At 39.3% G+C, this 25,040-nt stretch overlaps 1 protein-coding gene across 1 annotated transcript; it reads left to right on the top strand.

Moving 5' to 3' along the window:
* The first annotated feature begins 4,567 nt into the window (after positions 1-4,567).
* On the top strand, positions 4,568-15,289 carry LOC115356352 (uncharacterized). Its single transcript, XM_030047479.1, has 8 exons — positions 4,568-4,616; positions 6,506-6,814; positions 7,624-7,890; positions 12,933-13,082; positions 13,213-13,244; positions 14,137-14,169; positions 14,253-14,327; positions 15,059-15,289. The coding sequence occupies exons 1-8, from the start codon at positions 4,571-4,573 to the stop codon at positions 15,134-15,136; spliced, it is 990 nt and encodes a 329-aa protein (XP_029903339.1). The 5' UTR covers positions 4,568-4,570; the 3' UTR covers positions 15,137-15,289.
* The last annotated feature ends 9,751 nt before the right edge of the window (positions 15,290-25,040 follow it).

Raw genomic sequence — 25,040 nt, 5'->3', positions numbered from 1 at the left:
TTTAAGTAACCACAGTTAACCAATTACAAAAATACAATGTTCATGACTATCAGTGGTTTCAGCAGTGAAAGTGGTGGATGCATGTGTGAACATGTATTGTATTCCAGATGTAAATCAAGATAAATCTCACTGAAAATAACCCAACACAAAACAAAACTGTCCTGGCAGGGAGAAGAGAGAGAAAGAACTACCCCAGTCTGTTATAGCAGTGAGCAGCAATCAGTGGAAATCTGTTCAGGTGTGACTCATCCACCTGGCCCACCTCTGTCTTTCCAAGCTGCAGACCTCCTACACAGGGAAGAGAAAAGAAAACAGGAGGGGTCATCACACACACATACACACACACACACACAGAGAGAGAGAGAGAGAGAGAGAGAGAGAGAGAGAGAGAGAGAGAGAGAGAGAGAGAGAAACGTATTATATTCACATTGAAGAATTCATAAATAATTTGAAGATTAAATCATAATTCTTTTATAGAAATAAGGGATGTTTGTCTTGCCAGAAAACACTTTAACATTGTGTTCATCTGCCTTAAGGCTGTCAAATGAATCTCAGGCATACACACATTAATTTTGACCATTAGAGGCCAGTCTTCACACACACACACACACACACACTTTGATTTAAGGTTTAGTTCCTCCAATAAATATTACTGAGCTTCTACAGCGTCTTTACTGCAGCTGCTCTTCAAATAACATTTCCTTTTAAACTATTCCACAACTCAGTATTGTGCATTATTTTGTATTTCACAGGTGCATAATGTTGATGTTTTTGTTGATGATGGTGATGATAGAAGCCCCCTCCACCTCTGTTAGACTCAACAACCACCAGACCACCATCAACTAACCAGAGAAATGAGACGACGCAACAGTTAAACATCATCATATCACAGTTATTTTAAAGTGATCATTGTGTACTCTCAGAGATTGTAATATTCACTTTTTAAATTCCTGTGCAGCTGTTTTTCATGATGAAAAAATGTATGGTTGTCCTTAAAGATCCAGTTCCGAGACAGTTCATCAAATGGGATACTGGTGACTTCATCTGCCAATTTATACAAGTGAACTGAAGGCTTTTTAAGTAAAACCTACAGAACATACACACTGAAGAATTTTTAAGGCCCCATGCTGTACACTTTTCCAGGGTTTTATTTTAACTGTTGATATCCCTAGCAAGATGTATTTGTGGTTTTGAGTACCTGTGGTCTGCTAAATCTAGTTTTATAGCTCTCTCGTGCCTTTCTCCCTGAGCTCTGGCAGCACGGTTCGTTTAGCCAATCAGAAGAGAAAATCAGCATCTCTCCACTGATTGGCTGACTGTTTTCTGAGTGACATATGGTCAGGCCAATCACATGCAAGTAAGTAAAACCTACATTGCTCAACGGAGCTCAATGGTGCTCACCGGTAAACAGGAATTATCATCTTATGTATGATTGTCATGGCTACCGCTGAGCGTGATGTTATACAACCGTATGTGTTTGAGCCCGACTCTGATCCTGAACTACAAATGAAACGGCATTGTGTTGTGTCGGGTTGATAAAACAGTTGGCGCTGAAATGAGCCCAACAGACGAGCAAATTTGGACTAAAACCCTGCGGGACCCATGAAACCGGGACCGTGAGCATGATGTTATATGACCGTACGTGTCTGAGCCCGACTCCAATCCCAAACCAGAGACGGCAGGAGACACTGAACCACCTCAAATCCGTTTATTACAGGATGTTTCAGAATGGTAAGTTATGTTTGTTAAATATGTTGTAAATATGTTGTTGAGCTTGTTGCCTGGGGAGCAGAGGCAGACTGGCTAATTCACAAGCTTGTGAGCTTGTTGCCTGGGGAGGGAAGGCGGGCTGTGGGTGGAGTCACCGTCCTCATGACATCATCAATTAATGGAATTATGGAGAGTTTCAAAAAACGGGCTGTGTGCACTTCCCCATTTATCACAGGTTTAATGCATGGGACAGTATTTCTGTGGCCCCAAGACCTTCCCTATCACGCAAAAACAAAGAAAATTGCATTTTTCATGCCATGGGGCCTTTAAAACAGATTCCTCAACACACACACACACACACACACACACACACACACACACACATATATATATATATATATATGTATTTGCACTTCAGAACCTTGTGCTTCCCCATAAATCAGTCATGTTCGTGTCCATGTGTTCACGTTCATGAATAATGGTTTTATTTTGACAGTTCTGCATACCAAAAGTCTTTTGATTTGAAAGTCCTTGGTATTCAGGGATGAGTTCTTTTGGGTAAGCGATGGATGGGTTAACACCACAGGACTTGATATTGTAGTGCTAAAACAATTAGTTGATTAATCAATTAGTCGATCAACACATAATCAGATATTTACTCTTATCAAGTGAAAAGCTTCAGAAATGCTGAGGTTTGACTTTTCTCTGTAAAATTACTGAAATGACTTTTTTTGCTGGTGAGACAAAGGAAGAAACATTGGGCTGTGCTAACTTCCCATGAGCACTTGGCTTTATATTCGACATTTGATGTACGATATGCTGAATCAATGAAATGTAAAAATAATTAATACATAAAATCGCCAGTGAAAATGCTTGTGATTTGCAGTCCTAGAATGTTATTTCCCTGTATAGTCAGCTTCACCTTTCCTTCTCTCAACTCAGGTAAGAAGGAGACATGAAGGCGATAATTTTACACAACTGTTAAATTTTCTGACAGGTCAGAATCTGGGATCCCTTATTTGGGCAGAAAAATTGTCACCAAATTGGCCTGTAAACTAGGACTTGCGCTGGTGTAGTGGTGCAGCAGTGTTTTGCAATGATACTGACTCAAAAAACCACAGGACTAGAAAAAGACACCATGAACAAGGAACAAGGTTTAGTATCATATACTGTGAGAAACAAAGTTAGATATTTAACAGAAGAACATGGGAGGAATTAACCCTTCTTGTCTGCAACCAACATGATTATTTCATCTTCATTAAATGGTGCTACTCTCATTTTCTCACTTTTCTTTCCAACTTTATTTATTTATTTATTTATTTATTTTTAATCTGTGGGCAAATGATAAAATATGCCTGGCAATGTCACTTAAAGTTGGATAGAGGAAAAACCATGTCAGAACCCCAATATAGTCAACAAAAAACAAGCAAAGAAACAAATTTAGAGACAATTAGGAGAAGCAAAAGACGGCTGACAACAACATGAGATGCCAGTCAGAGACGGTCACAGCTGTACTTTGTGAAGAGGGAAGACATCAGTGTAACTCACAAAATCACACAGATATAGATATTAAATTGGAATCAGAATCAGAAACATTTCATTGACCCCACCACCCCCACCACCACCACCACCACCACCACCACCACCACCCCCCCAGGAACCAGCAGTGCCACTTCCTCATCTGTCAAGTCATCTGGACGGACAAAAAGGGAACATTACAGCATTTCCATCATGCTGTAGTGTGAACAACACAAGGCCGAAGTAGACGAATCCCATCCAATCACTTCCTTTCAAGTTATTCCCTAAAACTTGAAATTTCTTCAACAAGGACACAGAGGACTTATTTATAGAAATACAACATATCTATAATTATATTTGAAAAAAATAATAATATAGATAGAAACACATAATTTATCTTCATTCAAACATATCACAGTTTCTGGAATTAATTTGCCTTTATTTTCAAGCATGATTGATGATAATGCCAGTCATTTCAGAAATGCAGGGTGTCTTTTTTATCGTGCATTTTTATTTGTTTTATTTATTTCATTTTTGGGGGATTTCTGTTTTATTTAATAGTGACAGTAGAGAGTTGACGTTCACAAGGTCCAGCACACTGCGTCTTTCTGTATTTTGTAATCCTCTGAATAAGTATAGTTAATGTTGGGTTCGGCTATATGCTTGTATTGAAAACAAAATATCAGCTGTTGTAAAAGTATGTCTCTCCAAAATGTTGTTTTTCTTGATTATTAACGGTTATGTTTTTGGTTAGGGTCAGGGCCAGACTTTGGTGTGTAACTAAAATATATTAAAGCCCAATCACTAAAGGACACTGAGAATTTGGGAAAACAAAACAAAACAAAACAAACAAACAAAACAACAGCAACAACAACACATAAGAAGACACTTGCTGTTGAGATAGAAATTCATAGAAAAGACTGTTTATAGAGGTAATAAAATCAAGTGAGAAGTAGATTCTTCCTCCCACTGACTCATACATTCAGACTGACAGGAATTTCACTTAAGGCATTTTGTCATCGCCTTCAACATCAGTTCCTGTTGCTGCCACCCACCCCACCCCGTGCTGCTTGTGTCCTACAAGCTCAAGTGCTGAAGTCAAGCATCCTATAGGATAAACAAACAACATACATGTCGTTGTTGCAATTATTAAATCTGGCTGAGTGGTTCCCCTGTCTCACTAAAACACAGGCATAGACGCTGGTCTGTGGTATCAGAGGCCTGAGTGATGCTTGTTGTCTCACACTGCTGTTGCATAATCTAACCACAATGACAGGGTTAGGTTGACTGCATCGGTCAAGGAAGCAATTCTGTAGAGAACTGTGGGGAGAGAAGACAGAAAATGTCTCGACGGGAACTAATTCTTACCTTTCTGCTTCAGTTTGCAGGTAAAGTCACATTTACTTATTTATTTATTTAGTTATTTTGCTTGTTTAATTATAACTCTTAATTTAACCAAACAGAAGCACAACCTTGTCTTTACTGAAGCATAATAACTGGTGTTGAAAGTCACCGCCAGCCACCAGCCAGGATTAGATTAGATTAGAATATACTTTATTGTCAGAAAGGACCATACCAGTGATTCTGCATGGTTAAGGTTAATATATTTAGAGTATAAACTTTTTTTCCCCCTCCCTTTTCTGAAAATGAACTTTCAGAGACTTCAAACTTTCCTCACATCAGTATTGACCCTAATAAAGTCCTCCACATTGGTTTTCCTAAAAGCAGCAGCACTGTTGTGTTTTGATGATTTGAAATTGGCTGTAGTGAAACGCTCCCTCCACCAGGGAAAATAGTTCCCAGGGAAACATTTTGTTTTCCACAGGCAGTTATCAGTTCTGTGGTTTATGAACGCTGATGACTTTGTTGGGAGCAGAACATTGTAAGGCAGCGGTTTCAACCAGTTTTTTTTTTTAAAGGGAATACTCACACATCCAGCTGTCTCAGGTGCAGATGCACTGGAAAAAAAATCACTTAATCTTAAAAAAGGAAGACTGTGCACACTGCTCTTGTTCAAAAAAAAAAGGTTTAGTTGTCATACTGGCCTTGTGGTTTGACCTGAACCTTTGTCAAGAGTATTTTTGGCTGTTTCAACCAAAACTTCAAATTTGAAAATCAAGGGAGTCCACGTACACCCAGTACATCCATCTTTTTTTTTTTTTTTTTTTTTTTTTAACCAGTTTTATCGATTGTGGTACAAAGGACTTATATTTTCCATTCAGTCTGACCTAAACTGTTTCTTAGACTGTATTCCTCAAATAAAACATGGGATCACATGCAATGTTAGCAGCCAAAGTCAACATTATCTTTGCATATGCAGTTTAAAATCCTTCCACAATAGCTTGGCCAGCAGTTGCTCAATATCTGTGCAATAATCTGGATGTTTAATATTACAGTGGAACAGACTGACAGCTGTACCGAGCAGTGACCCCATATTGTGTAATAGTCTGTGTTACTGCCTGAAATAGTTTCTCAGTCTTAGCAAAGATTGCAGTAATGATTAGAACAGAATGGTTCCACGTAAGAATAACTCTTATGAAAGAGATATATTTAATGGCTTCTCAAATGAACAGTTGATTTTCTTGTCTGTAAATAGGTAAATAAAACAACAGTTGATGAACTGAGCCATAGAGGAAGTGACTGGAGGACAACCCAACCCAAGACTTAAGTCAAAAACTTTGTCGAAAACTCTTAATGCTTCCTGTAGCTCTTTTAACGTTCCAGATGGCTGTTTCTACAGGCAGGGTCAAATCCTTTTCCTTTGATAAATTTACAGTCAAATGCCAAAAAAGATTTGTATTTATTTTTTTGTTAACCTACGATTATTTTATTAGAAAATGTCTAAAAAATGAGAGATGAATTCAATAGTATATGGTCTTTAGTTAAATGTGAACAGGCAATATGGGAGTTTTTATCATTTGGTAGGATGAAACTGCTGATATGTAGATATGTTGTTATTGGCCTTTCACATGGTGACATGTTATTTACATTTTTCCATGAGTGAAATGTAAATTGTTAAGTTTTGTGTTTGAACACTCCAGTCATGGTGTGTTTTTGTTGTCGGTATAGACAACAGAGTCTGTAATGTAAAGGCCTTACATCTAGTCTGTAAGGCCTTTACATCAGCCAAAGATTTGACTACATTACCAAGAATCTTTCAAAAAACACAGAATCAGAATATCTTTTGTCCTGGCATCAGTAATTTTTGGGAGCATAAACTGTCTTGTCTTGGGAGTATTACAAGCTATAAAACCAAATGATGTTCTCTTCCCTGCAGGCATCAGCGCAGAAATAAAAGCTCTCTACAAAAGACTCGGAGAAAACGTTGCTCTGCCATGTGGAAATGCTGCATCATTCAATTACTCTTATTGTTCTGCAACTACATGGATTTTCAACAAAAAACAAGATTCAACCGTTTCATTGATCCAGGGTGGACAGTTTGAAAAAGCTGATGAGGACAGGATGACTTGGGGCCCTCACTGCTCTCTGAACATCAGAAACATCACAGCGGACAACGCTGGTCTCTACGGCTGTAAACTGACCTCTGATGCGGAGGAAGCCCGGCTCTATCTAAATATTTTGACAAGTAAGTGTTAACTTCTGCAAAAGCTCATTTGGATTATTATTTAGAGGCCTGGTGGAATCGCTTCTTAAAAATGACTTGTACCATAAAGCCTTTGTAACGTCTGATTTCTATTCACAGTATTGCTGTTGCCAAGGATGTTCGTTGGGGGGTTCAAGCATTTCTTTTCTCCTTCAGAAATATTTTTGCAAGTTCCTGTGAAATGATAAGTGGTAGAGACATGAAATTTTGCATATTGATTGGAAGATGTGTGCAAATGTGAGCCAAATCAGACTAATGGGGGCGCTAAGATGAAAGGTCAAAATTTTGAACTCCTCCATCATATGTTCGATTTACACAAAATTTGGTACAACCCTTGCGGCGATATTTCATTCATTTTTTATTGTTGAGGCAGGATATATGTATTTTATTAACTCTAAATTATATTAATGTTTTGCTATGCTTGTTCGTGTTGAATTTGAACTTGATTGTGAAACATTTTGTAATGTCTGAAAAGTGCCTTGTAAAGATTTTACAAAAAAGTTAAAAAAAGAAAAGCTGGAAATGGAGACAAAAACAGTTGGAGAAATGAATCCAAATCATCATAAAAAGTCAGCCATAATAGCTCTCCAGATGATGCTACTTCAGTAAAAATAATAATAATAATAATAATAATAATAATAATGATAATAATAATAATAATAATAATAATAATAAATACGGTATAATAATAAATAAAAGATAATAGAAACGCATTGGGCCCATGTAGCAAAGTGGCTTCAAGTTTCATTTAGATCAGATTTCACCACCAGATGCTACTGGTTTTCTCTCAGTCTCTCCAGCAGGTCCAGATCAGGATGGAAGAATCACATTAAAATGCTCTCTACTTAAATACAACAATAAACCGTGTGAGCTCAACAGCATCCACTGGCTGGACGAAGCAGGGAACAAGCTTAAGGGCGAAGGTGTCGACTATGAAGTGTTCAGACAGATGAACTGTATGTCTGCTCTGCGGGTGAAACATGAGCGTAACAGGAAGTATCGCTGCCAGCTGGATGATGGGAAGGAGATATATGTGCACTACACACCTGGACGCTCAGGTAGGAGAACTTACAATATATTGATATACATTAAAATAAGTTACAACAAAATGACTTATGTTAAAAATAAGCGTGTTGGTACAACAGAACAGACATAGGATCAGGGGCATGAAAAGAAATCTTATTGGGCCTTTTGTATAGCCGGCCGATAGGCCAGCGAAAAATTTTGATGCTGTTTTATATAAAACTATGCATTTTAATGATATATTTGACTATCATTCCCATATTTGTGAAAAGAACAACATGACAGTTACTTAGTTACTGCTCACTGTCTCCCTTGTAGTCCTGCATGCAGGTCTAATTTATCTCCAAAACTGTAGACTCACAGGTGGTGGCACTGGATTTGGGGTGAAAAAATGCATATATGAGGCTATATGGTCATTGCAATTTAATCCTCTGATTTCCAGAAAATATAAACATTTCTCTGATTTAAAGGTCCAGTCACTCAGTCTGCATGCACCAGAAATTTTCTCCTCTGTTCTTACTGCAAAGCAGGGGGGGCGAGAACATTCTATTTTAGTGATAGCTGAACGTGAACTATATACAAATACATATACATATGTATACAAAGTATACCACACAAATCCTTGTTTAACCCTCCTATTGTGTTCATTTTGGGCTAACACTCATGAGGTTCCCGGTCACATGTGACCGGTAACATTGTATTTGATTATAAATCCACTATGATACATATTATCACCTAATGTTGTGTTAGATCTTTTTATCAACTTCTGCTCTTGTGAAAATGACAAGTTTTGAACTTCTATTTGCTATGTATGTGCTGTAGGCCTAATTTACCTGAGATCATACCATTCGTTTTTAGGGGAAAAAACATTATATAGATATTATTTTGACTATAACAAACACTCAGATGAAACATATTGTAGTATATATCACAGAGTACTTCATTTCAATGTTTTCCAAGGACACTGTTTTGAAAACATTTCAATTTTCTAAATAGTGGCAAAAAAATAGCATCTTTTGTGTTCCCGTCAGCATTGACCACTATGATTTAGCTAGTCATCCTCATGACATTTTCACATGGAAGCTGACCGTTCCTCTCAGGTGGGGATGAGGTCCAGGAAAAATTACCATTTTTGGACCGAAAGGTGACCACAACTTCAGCTGGGTCTTCTTCTGACACCTGACACCTGACAGGTGTCAGGTGTCAGGTGACAGGTGTTGGCAGTTCCCGTGGTAGGTTCCCGTGAGGGTTGCCATGGAAGCCAAAAAGGGGCAAAGTTGTGTGTGTCTGTGTGTGTCTGTGTCCATGTGTGTGTGTGTGTGTGTGTGTGTGTGTTTGTGTGTGTGTGTGTGTGTGTGCCTGCTCAAAGACACCTACATGTTGGGGTGTGGGAAAGAAGTCTGAGAGATACTTTCCAGTGGGGGTTGCCATGGAAGCCAGAAAGGGGTATAAGGTGTGTGTGTGTGTGTGTGTGTGTGTGTGTGTGTGCCTGCTCAAAGACACCAACATGTTGGGGTGTGGGAAAGAAGTCTGAGAGATACTTTCCCATGGGGGTTGCCATGGAAGCCAGAAAGGGTTATAAGGTGTGTGTGTGTGTGTGTGTGTGTGTGTGTGTGTGTGTGTGTGTGTGTGTGTGTGTGTGTGTGTGTGTGTGTGTGTGTGCGTGCCTGCTCAAAGACACCTACATGTTGGGGTGTGGGAAAGAAGTCAGAGAGATACTTTCCTGTGGGGGTTGCCATGGAAGCCAGAAAGGGGTATAAGGTGTGTGTGTGTGTGTGTGTGTGTGTGTGTGTGTTCACACACATCTGTGTCTGCTCAAAGACACCTGCATGTTGGGGTGTGGGAAAGGAGTGTGAGAATGTGTTTAACTCTATTTTATACACTAATTGTAGTCTTACCCATTCATTTCTAATGACCGGTCATTTGTGACCGGGAACACGATGGGTGTATACAAGTTAAATAAAACATTCAAAAATTAATAAAAATTCTCCAAATTTATTTTATGTGTTCAGATGCCATGTGTGAACAAAGTCATGGAACCTCATGACAAACAGATGAAATTAACTGCATTTTTTGGAGAGAAAACTTGTACACCGGTCAGATTTGACCGCGAACACGACAGGAGGGTTAAATCTGAATCGATTGGTATAATTATATATATCTCCCCATGAAGTTAGAACAAGGCCAATGACAGGCAGAATAATAAGAATCACTTCATTGTCATGGTTAACAACAAAGTGAGATAATACCCTCTTGTCCGGCTAGGGAATTGAACCCCGCTCTTCTGCATGGCAGGCAGAAACACTAACCGCTCTGCCATCATCAGAAAGCGTCCACTATATTGCTGGAGCGGCACCTGTCAGATCTGGCAGACCTGATGCCGGCCGGCACCGCGCCAGCACTGGCCGGTGTGCGGCCACCCAGTCAGGTCGGGTCTGCCAGATCTGACAGGTGCGCTGCGCACACAGACTGACATACTTTCATTATAAACCGACTTTTGTTATACGCGGTTGCAGCAGCACATACGACACAGACAACATGGTCCATTATTGATTGCGCAACGCGGCCATTCGCCGGTAATCGCGCTGCGCGCATTAAACGGTTTTGCAGAGGCAGGAGGAAAGTTGCATGATTCACGTTGTATCCACGTTCGCGCTGCGTGCGTGACCGTGCATGTGCTCGTGTATGCACCTGTACCGTGCTGAAGCACACCCCTTCCAACCGTGCCAGAGCGGGGGAAGTCTAGCCTACTGTATTCAAGCATGGAACGAAGCGATCACACTGGTCAAATAATCCGGTTTTAGGGGCAAACGTGCTTGGGCACAGTACAAGTTTAGGAATGTGAGTAGCCTCTAATTCATTCATTTCATTGGATAACATGTCGCTGGGGTGAGGTGGAAGTCCCTGATTGAACGAAAAGATTCTTCTGATTGGCTGAGCCTCTTGTAAAAGCAGCCCAGCCGCCACTGCCTCTGCTCTGCAGGCGTAACTTATCGATCACAAGTGGCTTTTCTCAGGCTCAACAGATAGATCACAGATAAACAGAACCGTTTTTAGTCAAAAGGAAAAAAAGGCTCTTGATGAGCACTTCAGCGTGAGAAATCGGAGGTGTGGCGTGAGAGCGTGTGAAGCCAATCAAATGCGTGAGTCTCACGGCCAATGCGTGAGAGTTGGCAGCTCTGAAGATATGACCTTCTTAGTGGATGTAGGGCAGGTTTCCTCTTCATCTGTTTCGATGGGGCTCCCCAGGGATCCATCCTGGGGCCTTTGCTTTTCTGTCTGGGTGACATTTTCTGAAAGTATAACATATCCTTTCACTTTTACGCTGATGATTCACAGCTGTACTGTACAGCTGTAAAATCTAGGGATTCCCTCCAGCCTCTCTCAGACTGTCTTGAGGACGTTAACGGCTGGATGGCAAATAATTCCCTTCAGCTAAACAGTAACAAAACTGAAGTAATAATCTTTGGTCTCTCTAAGTCCACAAGCCATTTCATCAGAAAACTAGGCCACCTCATCCCACATGTGAGGTCACATGCTAAACATGTGGGTGTTACCTTTGATTCTGAGTTCTGCTTTGACAAACAAACCAGTTCTCTTGTTAAAAATAGTTACTACCAGTTAGGAACCACCTCCATCTCCATCCGTCTTCTATGACATCACATCATGACTGGACTACTGCAGTTCCCTTTCCCTCTCCCAGTCTTCATTACCTAACCTTCAGATGCTTCAAAATGCAGCTGTAGGGATGTTGACTGGTGCTAAAAACCCCAAGCACATCACCGGATTCCTAACCCCTCTTCATTGTCTCTCCATTTTAGGATTCAATTTAAGATCTTTTTGATTGCATTCAAGGCTCTTAATGGTCAGACTTGATCATATATCACAGACCTTATTCACTGGCATTCAGCTGCTTGTTCTCTGAGATTGAACTAAAATCTCATGTCCCACAATACAGTTCAATAAAATAAGATAGGCTACCACTGGTTAACATAGGAGTTTGATAAAATATTAAAATGTATGAAAAAGTTCATGTAAGTTGATGTAAGATAAGATAAAATGACATGGCAGTGGTAAGATGACCATTTAATTCCCTACAACACCACGTTGAGGATTTCAGCCAATTAAGGAAATAATTTGAGACATCGTAAACCAGTTTGCAGCTTTCCCTAACCTTAACCAAGTGGTTTTGTTGCCCAACTTTACCCACATGACACTGACTCATTAAAGTGGCATGACTAAGCTTCGGTATCTCACAACTTGGGAAGGAGAATGGGCTGACAAATACACACATGCAAATAAAAAACAAAACAAACAAACAAACAAACAAACAAAAATATCAAAGTGCTTGTCTTGTTTGTTTGTTTGTTTTATGAATGAATGAATGAATGAATGATACTTTATTAATCCTTTGCAGGAAATTGCATTGTCACTGCAGCTTCATCATAAAACATAAAATTGCACATTCATACTAAACTAATTGGTCACTTCAAGTCTAATGATAATAAATAGAAAAATAGGGTTGATGAGTGGGTGAATAAATTAATAAATATGTACATCATACAGGAAGCAGAGGTTAAAATCTAGGGTTTTTGTGCATTAAAAATTAAAAAATAAAAAAAAAGCTTCATATTCAATGACTTTTAAAAAAGGTAAAGAAAAAACCCACCTGCCTACAGGGACAGGCTAACAGAGCCGTAGTAAGTAAAATGATCCCTCGTTATCATGACAGAGCACAACAGACAAACAGAACTCAGTTTCAACACAGGGATGTATTTAATGTGAGTAAATGAACATGATGAGAAAATTGTACATGTGTAGGCCACGCGTGCCTTCGATATCGTGTTGAAGCTCCCTGGAATGAAAAAAAAAAAAAAAAAAAAAAAAAAATCACAGCCCAGGATGTTTGCATGTATATGTATATGAGGTATTATGCCAAATGTATTAAAAAAAAAAATCCCATATGAACTGTGTTTTTTAGAGCAGGAGGCATGCTTTAATAGTAGCTTATTGTCTCATTTTGGAATGAAATCCGTTTAATATGGTAACGTGTTTTGTCTGACTGCGGGTGATGCAGATGCTACAAATGATGCAAACCAGGGAGATGATGTAGGTGGTGTATTTCCGACTCAGAAGTACGTCTTCATGGCTGCAGCGCTGGTCGGGCTGTTCGTCGCCCTGCTGGCCGTCACCGCCGTGCTCCTCAAACGCAGGAAGAGCGCAAAAGGTGAAGGAAGTTGACAAAATTGTACAACTCAGTGTTTAGGTGCACATGGTTTGTTACAATGTGCTGTGCTCTGTTATGCTGTGAATATCATAATGAAGACTGATACTTCAAACTGAACTTTGTTTTCCAGATGTTTCAAATGAAATACCAGCACATACTGTTGTGAGTAAACTGTTAATTTGTAATGAAAAAAAAAAAAAATAGAGAAATAACTTGTACACTTTCTAGCCAGGTAATCTATAATACTTACATATTTACACATCAGGGCTGTGACTATCAGTTATTTTCAATGCTGATTAATTTTTTTTTCTGTTACTGATTAAACATTTTGTTCATAAAATGTCACAAATAACAAGAAACCCCTGTCACAAATGGCAAATGGCTCATATAGTTATTTACTTAAATAAATGACTATAAATGATAATATATATTGTAAAACTACAAATATTAATTAATGCACAATAAAAAAAAAATAAAAAAAAAAACTATTAAAAATTTGCATAAATAACATGAGTAAAAGAGGCAACAATAACCAAACAGATTCTTTAGGCCAGTGGGCAAAAAAAGTATAATTTCTCCATGTTTTGGCAAAAGTTCTTTTTAGAGTTATTACGTTTGATCTTTGATTATAGCATCCCCATTTAGCAAGAAAGCATTTGATTTTACAAACATGTCATCAGAAGCCAGGGGTGCCGCCAGGAATTTTGGGGCCCCAGGAAAAAAATATATATTTATTTACTCGATGATGGTTTAATAATTTTATTTTAGTTTTTACCTATTTTTTGGGGCCCCTGTCAGGCAAGGGTCCTTAGAATTGTCCTAACTTTCCCCCAATATACAGTGCCCCTGTCAGAAGCAGAGGGACAAATTTTTCAAAGTGTGAAATTGTTAACTCTAGCGCCCCCATCTGGCCTGTCAGTCAAAAACAGCTCAAAACTCAGATTTGATTGTGTGCAGGACAGAAAATTTTCAACATACTGGTATGCATAAAAAATACAATGAACTTTAATATTCAAAACATTTAAGTTCTGCATTTTTCCCTCCCAAATTACAGAAGCTATCTCACGTGGAGAGTGCAGCGCCGCAGGTAAAGAATCACACACAAACACACAGAGACAGGATGCACTGTGGTCACTTTTCATTTTAAATCGGCGTGTTGTGTGCACTCAGGCGGACCCGGATGACAACCTGATCTACACCACCATCAGCCACGGCGACCAGAGCAAGAGCAGCGGCAGCAGGAGGGTGAGCAGCTCAGTGTTTGAACTTTTGTCATGATTTTTTTTTTTTTTTTTTTTTTTAATCTTTTCTAATGGTGTGGCAGCCAAATGAAATTTATCCCAGTTTAAAGTGTGTTTCTCAATCAACCGGTTTGTGTTAGGACCAGGTTAGGACAAAGTGTTTTAATCATTCCTTGGTGAATTTGTGAACTCGGGAAGAGATATGCTCGAAACTGAATTCTCTTTTGGAACAACAATAAATAAATAATTAATTAATTAATAAAATAAAAAATGCACTTTATCCTTCTAGTTTCATTAGTTTCATTAGTTTCATTTTATTTTTATTTACATGCAAATAAAGAGAGAAGCAGTCTGCTGTTTTATATAAAATACAAAGACGAGGGAGAGGTGTGGTGTTAGCGGTGAAGCAGAGTCTGGCCTGCATAATTTCCTTTTCTAGCAGCCGAATTTTAAAATAAGTCAACATGGACCTTGACATCACTCGAAAACATCCCAGGTACAAGCCAGGTACAACAATTCTGGGTGTAATTTTTTTTTTTTTTTTTCCTTTTTTGTGTTGGTTATGTGTGATTTCTGCGATGCCCAGCTCTTGATCAATGCTTTTTAGCCTAAGAAAACTAATGTTAGTTTTTTGAGCCTTCAGAACCAGTTTCAAATACCTTTAAACCATGAAAGTCAGGTGCTGTCAGTGTCTCGTTTCGCTGGGATTCAGACTTGAGGTGTTTTGCTGTGCAGGTCCAGGAGGAGGACGAGGTGACCTACTCCACCGTGAAGATTTCCTCTACAGGAGACAGAACCATGACAACCGGCTGACCGGCTGATTCCAACAAACAATGTATACACAGAAAAAAAAAAAAAATGTTCTTTATCATTTTTGTGTATTCATAATGCCTCAGAGTTTTATTTTTACTTTAATGTGTTGATAAGTAAGTAATAAGTGCCCAGTAATTAACGCTTGTTTGTACCTTTGAATGGCATCCTTCAAGTCTCCCCACACGGCATAAATAAAGTTGTATCGAATTTACTGAACAAAACTAGATTTTAGATTGTGTGTGTGTGTGTGTGTGTGTGTGTGTGTGATGTCAGTTTTCTAGTCAACACTTACTTTCCGTCACTGGCTTGGAATTGCATGTCAGCAGTTAGACAGGCCAACAAATGCATTATGGAACAACAACAAGAGACAAAAACACACACTCATCAACACTTCACATCTCGTCCTCCTCTTTTGTTGACTCGAGTCCATTTCTCAACACACAAGACACACTCAGCTGTGGAAGCAGCAGCTCTCCATCCACTAAAACACTCACCTAATACCTTCATACGTCTTGTTTCATCTCTGTCAGCAGCTTCCATGTCCTCCAAAGACAAAAAAAAAAAAAAACATCTTTAAACATCTTGATTTTTTTTTTTTTTTTGTTACCGAAAAGATGCAAATCCCTCCCTCATAATCAATGAATTCGCTACATACATTTTACTTTTTTTTTTTTTTTTTAGGTTAGGTGTGATGTGGGGAATCTGAGGCATCACTGCTTGAAGCTCGGGGACTTTTTGGCCTGTTGGTGGCGCCGTGGTGGGCCAATCATATTCATGTTGTGGATGCTGCTTATTGATGTTGCAACACAACTTTCCCCAATGATTCCTCAAAGCTTGGGAGGGGCTACAGTTCGATGGTGTGCTTCCACAGGAAATAGTCCCTGATGAAACTCGATGGGCGGGGTTTAACACTTTTCCACTGAAAAAAATATTTTTAAGTGAAATTAAACGGCCAAAGAAAAAGTGTGAACAAAAAAAAACGAGAAAGAAAGAGCTCATCAAGCTTGAAGTTTTCTTCACTTCTGCTTTTTTTGGTTTTGTTTTTGTTTTTGCATAGCAACAGATCATAGCAAACATATCTACCTTAGCACACCTCCTACCAGCCACACACACCCCTAATCACTATATGTAGACATTTCTATATGAGGAAGACACACACATACACACACAGTCGATTGCAACAGACAGACAGAGACGCAGAGCAGAATGGCTGAATTCAGACTGACTGAAATTTCATTATTTCTGATTCTACAGCTACATTTTGCAGGTAAGGTGACATTTAAACAAGTTTTATTCTGACAGAAAATATCAGTTTGAGCTACGTTGACTTTTACATATTCCAAAACAGGGAACAGGTTTTCATTCCTACACCTTTTTTTTTTTTAAAGAAAGACGACAGCTGTTCTTAGAGCAGCCGTTCCAAAACACAGGAAAATAATTTACACTAACACAAGGACTTTTTAAACTCACCTGGCAAAAATGATGGAAAAAGCATATCATTTTTTCAGTTAAATCTAAAGAATCTTCACTAAAAACAAATAAAGTTTGTTTTTTTTTCTTTTCTTCAGAGAGCCATATTTTCATTTCATTGACTTCTATTATAAAGAAATAAAAAATTACCTGTACAACTAGCCATCTGTCTATCAGCCAGATGGGAAGAACTCTGCAGAGTTTGTGAAAGCCAAATGCAAAACTGAGCCAATAAGCTCTTGTGTGGCTATCTGGGGAAAATATCAGAGCTGCTGTTTCTCTTATTTCCTCAAAAAAAGGACATTTTACAGATAAGAGGCTCTCTCTCTGTTATCTCTCTGTTATCTGTTATCTTGCATAAGCTGCGCCTTATAAACTGGGCTGAATGTCTATAATGATAAATGAATGCAACGTTTTTACTGAGAAATGATATTCATCTGATAAAATTTGCTTCACAGCGGTGCACAGCAACACGAATTTCGCCTCGCTCCGAGTCAGCGAAGGCGACGAGGTCACTCTGCCGTGCGACTCGCCGCCTGAAGACTGTGCCCACAAGACGTGGCTCTTCAGTCGCAATTCAAAGGAGAGGACGCTGGTTGTCGGTGGCAAGATTGTACAAAGCAGGTTTGCCAGAGCCAAAGCAGCCAGACTGAATTTCACCGAGCACTGTTCCCTAGTTATGAAGAACGTCACGGCCGAGGACGCTGGTCAGTACGACTGCCAGCAGGCCGGCTCACTGCATCAAATGCCCATGTCTGTTACGACTTCTCTGTCTGTTGAGAAGAGTGAGTACATCCATTATGGCCAAACTCAAACCAAACTGGAGCAGTATTCAAAACATTAAAATAATGATGCATTCGTTTCTCTACCCGCAGCAGTAACTGAACATCTGGGTCTCAAAGTTTTTTCAGTGATATACCGTCTTTGAAATATTTTGTCTTCCAAGTTCTCCCTCACCAGTGCAAAAACAAACAAACAAACAAACAAACAAACAAACAAATAAAACCCGGTGGAAGTTAATCTTCTATGCAGAGGTGCAGTCAGGCTCCATCAGTTTCTACGTTTCAACCTCTAATCCATTTTCTGGATTTTTTTGGTGATGGTGAACAAAACGTCCTCACTCGACGACCACGGCAGCAGACTGAAACCTCAAACACACACATCTGACACCTTTAGGAAACCTGGAGGGAAAACTGAAGATAAAACATTTTTTATTGCACTTATTATAGCATAGGATCATTATCATTCAGTATGACTGTTTTTTATGACTCGTAAACCACAGGATCCGACTGTCCTCGTAAGTTGAAAGTGCGTCAGTTGACCCTGATTAGCATAAGCCCACACACACACACATTCACACGGAGAACCTGATCAAGTAAAGTCTAAAGAGGCTGCATCACTGGACATTTGAATTAGCCGTGAAAAGCCGTTAAATGACCTCAAATCACTTCTACTTCCTGTAAAACATCATCCTGCACTAGTGGGTCTAAATTAAAATATCAGCCAATAAAACCTTCATAAATCTTTAAATAACCTCTCTCATCCACCTCATCCATTCAAAATAAAACTGTGTTTCTCTCCCAAACTGGCATCCTCTGAATGCCCAAACCTCCCATTGGAACAGGAAAGACATCAAATCAAGAAAGTAAGAATTAATTTAATGAGGTTTTTATAACAACAGCTTCTCCGTGATATGACATCGCAAATAAAATGTGTTTTCTTAAAATAAAGTTATATTATACGGGACTTGTGGACTCGGCTGAAGCACATGCCATCGTTACACATCCTCATAGCTCGTGGTAAGTCTGCCTTGGATGGTTACAACGTTATGGCTAATAATCAGACCTTTTTCTGGAATATCGATTAAATTTGCACTTCCGGTATCTATGAACCACCACCCACAGCGTGACGTCTTTGAAGCCGAGAATCCGTGTGTCCAGCACGGATCCTCGTAGACTTTCAGTGGACACTGTTTGCGTGTGTGCAGCACGCGTAATTAAAACAGGTTACGTGCGAGGAGTACGCAATGCGTTATTAAGAGGTTGTGCTCATTTCACGGATTTCTGTGAGATCAGGTTAACCCCACGCCTCCCTCCCCAGATTTCCACGGTGACAGTGAGGACAATACTTCCGAGCGGAAGCTACATCAGCGACAGTGGTAGCAGCGTCCATAGCAACAGCCATAGCAACGATAGAAACGTGAAAGAATCTTCATAATAACTAACAAAGTAAACATCATATACATTAATTGAACGAAGATTTTGGAAATAAAATGCACATTTCCCGCTAGAAATGTTATCAAAACGCATTTGAATGCATAAGCTCTCTTAAAATATTGCATTTTTCACTGAGAATAAAACGAATGTCCGCCATTTATTTTGTTTTCACAGAAAGACCAGCCTGCAGTGCATAGGTCACGTGATCACAACTTTCTGGCTCACAATTACGTGGATTATATACTAATTATAGTGCAATACTTTTCGTAGGAATGTGTACGATTACTGAATGAGAACAGCCTGAGTAGAATGGCGTATTTTAACAGACTATAATGTTTTGTAAAATAATGAATATAAGTATAAGTATAAGTATAAGTATAAGTAAGTATGAGTATAAGTAACTCTTTTGGCTGATGCTGATATATGCACATATTTTTTCCACCTAATTGCTGTGGTGGAATTCACATTTTACTGTGCCTACCCCCTATTGTGAAGGCCCACTGGCAGATGCACGGTGCTTTTCAGAATGTCAAATTAGATAACTACTTCAGCTTTGGAGATGTAAAACATGTCATATTTATTTCATTTCATATTTCATTTCTAAACACGTCTGCACTCAGATGTGCATGCATTTGCTCTTGACTATGAGTAGATTCTGTTCTTACTTGAGGACAAATTTAGAAAACGCTGGCGAATCTCCTTGAAAACTGCTCGAGTGGGCTTGAAGAGCGGATTAACGCTTCAGAGCGGCTGGTGAATGAGGCCCACTGGCGGTATCTTGACAGGTGGCTCAACTGAATCTGCCATTTTTATGATTTTGATCCGATGCGCTGACAGAATCAGACATCATGGCGCCTCACCCCACTTGCCAACAGGTTTAAAAATGCACCTCTGCTCGACTTGTACGACATCGAGTCACTTTTAGGAGACACATGAGGTTTTGTCACGGAAGATTCTTCAACCTTTGAGTTTATGAAACCCAAATGAAAAGCGGTTAACTAAACCGACCGCAGTATTTTACGTACACAGAGCTGTTTCTCTTGGTTCTTAAACAAAACAGACATTCTGGAGACGGGCACATGTCTTAAAATGGTTAAACAGATGCAGTGCAATGTCACTTGGACGTGATTTTCACTATCTAACATTTTCTCAACAGGTTTACCCTTCTTCTATGCCAGACGCGGAGCTGAGGTCAGTCTGCCTTGTGGAGTGGTGAACGCATGCCAGGACCAGTGTATCCGCACCGACTGGCTCTTCAGCCGTCATTCATGGGACCCAACACCAGAGCTGGTCTCCACCGGGAAGACTGCACATACAAAATCGGGCAGAGCGAGTGTTGCAGATGACTGTTCTCTGGTTATAAAGAACATCTCACATCTGGATGCTGGTCGCTACTTCTGCCAGGAGGATGCATCACCAGTTTTAGAAGCTGGGGCTCATCTGACTGTTGTGCACAGTGAGTATTTCCATTAAAACCTGTTCTGCTCAGACTGCACTCCTGGATCAGTATACTAAACATTACAGTGATGTGGTTTGTTTTAAATTGTTGTCATCCTCTCGCAATTTCTTCATCTTCGCCAGTGTTTGAGAGCATGGAGGACAATAAGACAGAGTTCAACTGCTGGGTGTCGACATCTAGAGAGTGCACACTGATGGTGTTATGGCGGCATGCCGATGGCTCTTGGAAAGACGTTCCTGGTTTCTCTGGGATGGGTGGGGTTCCCTGCATGATCAAAGTGAAGTTTGCGAACGCTCAGGTGAACAAAGAGAAATTGAAGTGCGAAGTGACTGATCACAGTGGAAAAGTGCAGACGTTTGACTTCATCCCTCTGTCCTCAGGTGAGACTGCCATATGTTCTTGTCTGAGCGTGGTCCGGGAACGCTGGGGCTCATTCGTTAATGTGTGTGTAGAGATGTTCTTCCTTTGTGAGCAAAATAAGTGCACATGCAAAATAAAACACATGTGCACCAACCAATTTAGTTTTTTTTTTCAATTTTGTTCCCCATGCGTGTTTTAGAGAATCAGGATTATTCTAATTTGACAGGTACATGCTTACAATCTAATTAGCATATTACCTCCGCCCACAGCCGTATCTAAGTTAACCTCTTGTACAGAGACATGTGGCCGTAGAGAAAGCGGCCAAGCCACTAAAGTGAAGAGAAGCATGGCCACTAAACTAAAATGGATTATGGGGCCAGGGGAGGAGGGGTGATATTCTAAGAAAAAACTCTGTAAATTTACAATCAAAAGACAATTCTCTGAGGTTGTAGACAAATTTGTGAGGGAAAAAAAAAAACTTGGAAAAAGTTTTTCTTCCAGTCTCTTGTGTCCATCTGAGTGCCCATGGGCGTGTTGCTCTTAAAATGAGCAGAGGTCAGCTGCATTGTTGCTGCATTGCTATCATGGCCTACAAAAACCACACCTGGAGCCAGTGGTGCATGGTTATTTTAAGCTCATTAAGATTGATTTGTACCTTCATAGTTGGGTGAACAAGATGCATTCACTGGAAGCCTGCTGTTGCTTTCACTTGGTGCCCGAGCAGATCCAGTTCCTCTGCAGAGAAGCCTTCCTTCTTACTTGGAAAATCCTCCATTATAACAGCAACCCACCAAGGTGTGACACACCTGGCTTTTAAAGGGGATGTGAGATGGCGCTTTGGATGTTACGCTCAAAATACACTCCTGACCAATTGCGCCTGGTGCAGCCACCCTTTTCTCTGCCATTAAAATAGCAAAAGTGGACTTTAACATGCTTTAAACGCACTCACACCATGCTCTTAGACTGTTAAAGTAAATCCCCTGGAACTGTGAACCTTTCTGATCCTGTGTTTTGCTGCATTTTGTTTTGTCTTTGTACAACAGAGAAAACAGACACAGTGAAGACAAATGTCAGCTTAGACCTCGCAGGTAAGCGCACCAAATAAATTGCCTAATTGACCACCCCCCTCCAACACACACACACACACACACACACACACACACACACACATTGTATTGTTGCATCATTGTTCAACAACACTATCAGCCCCTGCAGATTTGTCATTATGTGGTGTGACACATTTTTAAAAAATGACTTACTTCCCCATTTACTTTTTTTTCCAGCTTATACAGCTTATACAGAATCCCCTGTTCTGAGCTACAGCATGTTGGCTATGCGTGTTGCTGAACTGCTCCTATTGATTGTCATCACCGCTCTTCTCATTGGAAGCTGGAGGAGAGGAAAAGGTGACACATCTGTCTAAACATATCCATAAACACCATCATACAAAGACAAGCGGGATTGTTACAGAATTTAAACATCACTCCAACTTATTTCCCCAGGGCGCCAGAGACCAGCTGATGTCAAAACCGTAAGTTAAATATGTTTGTAGTAACGGCTGTAGAGTCCCTGACACACCAAGCCAGTCGTCAGCTGTCAGCTTGTGTCCAGCTGTTACACATTAAAAAGAAGTATACAGAATAAATAACACTGATTCTTGAGAATTTGGATAAATCATGTCCCACTAAGAAAAATGCTATTTCTGCTGGAAATTTACAACATTTTAATGAATAAAAAGAATCAAGGGCATAATCAGGGGGTCCTTTGAACATTTGTAAGGTTCTTTTATAGGTTTATTTTTAATTTGTATTAATTTAATGATTATATGTTGGCCCATGGCCTACAAAACCAGTTGTCCTCGGATAGGAGATAATCATTTCAACTTGATTAAAACAACAAAAAGTAAATAATAATAATAATAATAATAGTAAATAATTTCATTGAATGATATCTTTACCACATGAAAGAGTACATCATAATATGTATTAAAAACTACAAACGATGGGTTTTGAACAATATTTACTATTATTTTGTGGTTGCTCAAAATGTGTCCCAGATATTCGTCACCACCGTCAGATATATATTTAAAAAATAATAATAAAAAAAAACTACAAGGTCAATTACATTCCTGAGGATTCCTTTTCAAACCTTCAGCTCTACTGCATGCTTCAAGACCACTCAGGCTCCTGGAAGTTTTCTATTTTCTCTTAAATCTCTTCATATTTTTGGACACTGCTACTGTTACAACCATAAATTGTCAACACCGTCACTTCTGTATAAAAAATATTAAATTAGATTATGGAATAAATGTATACTTTTTAAGAAGAGGTCTGATGCAGGTAGCAACAGGGCGAAAACAAGCTGGCTAATGTGAACAACTCATGCTTATCATGTGAAAGAGCAGGTTTTTGTCACCACCGTCAGACGTCACCACCGTCAGGTTTTCTGTCTGATGGTGATGACTGAAGTCTGAAAAATGCTTATAACAGAGCTCAGGATTGTTATTTTTTTTGTACCAAATAGTTAAATAAAGTTGTTAAGCAAGAAGCCATTGACTTGAGGGGTATAAATTTTGGAATTGTATGTTATAATGAGGCGACTGTCACCACCGTCAGATTAGTGTCACCACCGTCAGAGGCAGTTATTTGTTTTAAATGAATATGCTTACAATATGTTTTTTTGGTGCTGTTGAGTTATTAAAGTAATAGTCTCTTTAATACAAAAATATGTTTTTCAAATAAAGAAAAAAACATTACGGTGACGGTGTTGACAAAAACAAAGTAGCCTAATAACTGGAAAAACCTATTTTATGAAAAAAATGCAAAATGAGGAGGTTGCACCGGTACATTGCTGAACAACCAAGACCTTGGCCTATAATGATATACCTTCAGATATTGTAATTTAACACACTTTTTTTCAAAATTAAAACCTGTTTTATCCAAATTCCCAAGAATCAGTGATAATTAAAAAGCAACTTCAGAATGGTCTGGACAGCAACACTCAATAAACATAAACGGTCAGCTTAAGGCTCATTTAGGATCCCTTTACGTATAAAAATGAATCCGTCCGTTTCAGATGGTGTAGCCATCACTGCCCACATGCTTCCTTGTGTCCTTTACATCAGCATGTTAAACAATAAATCTACTAGAGGGCAGCACAGGGTCCAAAGTTTCTGATAACAACAAACATGGCGATGGTGGAGGAGGTCGTGATAATGGAGCTGCTAAAAAGAGGTAAAAGCGGAGGCGGCTTTGGAGACGGCGGTGGTTTGTGAGGTCATTAAACACATCACCACAGGAGGACGCACAATCAGATTCCAGTCAGATTTCCACAGATGCACCTCAGTTCAGATGCTCTGGACACTCAAACAGGATTTCATTGTGTTTTGTCACTCGCAATAAAAGTCAAATAAAGGTGCCTGGTTTGTGGAGATGCTCCTGCAGAAAAAAAAAGTTTAAAAAAGCCAATTTCGATAAATCTTTCTCTTTCAAATAAGCGCCATTACAGCTACAAACATGCTAAACTGGATGAGCTGCAAGGACAAATGTTTCACAAGACCACACTCTGACAGAGACAACATTAGGAAAAGCAAGTCTCATGGAGAGTGAAGAAAGAAACTGAAACTGAAACCTCACCAGATAAGAAACTGAAAGAAAATGAACCGAGACTCTTGCAAAGTCTCAGTTCTGCTCAAGACTGACTGACCCAAACCTGGAAAACCTGCTGCGAATAGCATCATCATCATCATCATCATCATCATCATCATCATCACTACGATGTTAGCTCAGACGCCTTGCCAAAGAGAAGCAGCTCAGCCATCACACTAAAGGGACACTTCAACATTTTGGGCAAAATCCAGTCACAATGGATTTTGTGTATGCCAGAAAAACAGTGTATTGTGTGTTTTTGAAATGCATGTCTTGGATTTAAAATAAACAAAGAAACAAACGAGTGATTTCAGGAGAAATTAGATCATGGATCTATAACCGCTGAAGGTATAGATAGACAAATTAATTAAATTAAAAAAAATCCTATGTCATATATTTCAAATCCATATGATCTACAGCATAAATCAGACAGCTTCAGAGCTGCTGTTAAGATTTATTTTTCCACTTTGTCGGAGCTAGGCTAACGACTCCCATAGACTTCAAGTCTTTATGCTAAGCTAACACAAATTGCTACCCATAGGATGCACAGAGGAGAAAATGGTATCCAACATCTGTTCTCAGTCTGGGGAAGTCTGAAAGAGTAATTTGCCCAAAACTTTGGAGTACTACTTTAAGATTAGTGTGATAATAATTTTTTTATTATTAATTCTAAAAAATTAATTAAATTATTGTGATAAATTATAATTGGATAATTTTGTGTGGTCCTCAAAGGAGACTCTAAAAACTGAACT

This window comes from Myripristis murdjan, chromosome 24 (genome assembly GCF_902150065.1).
Source record: "Myripristis murdjan chromosome 24, fMyrMur1.1, whole genome shotgun sequence".
In the NCBI taxonomy this organism is placed as follows: Eukaryota; Metazoa; Chordata; class Actinopteri; order Holocentriformes; family Holocentridae; genus Myripristis; species Myripristis murdjan.
The sequence above is the reverse complement of the archived record's forward strand: the minus strand, read 5'-3'. Positions and strand labels throughout refer to the sequence as shown.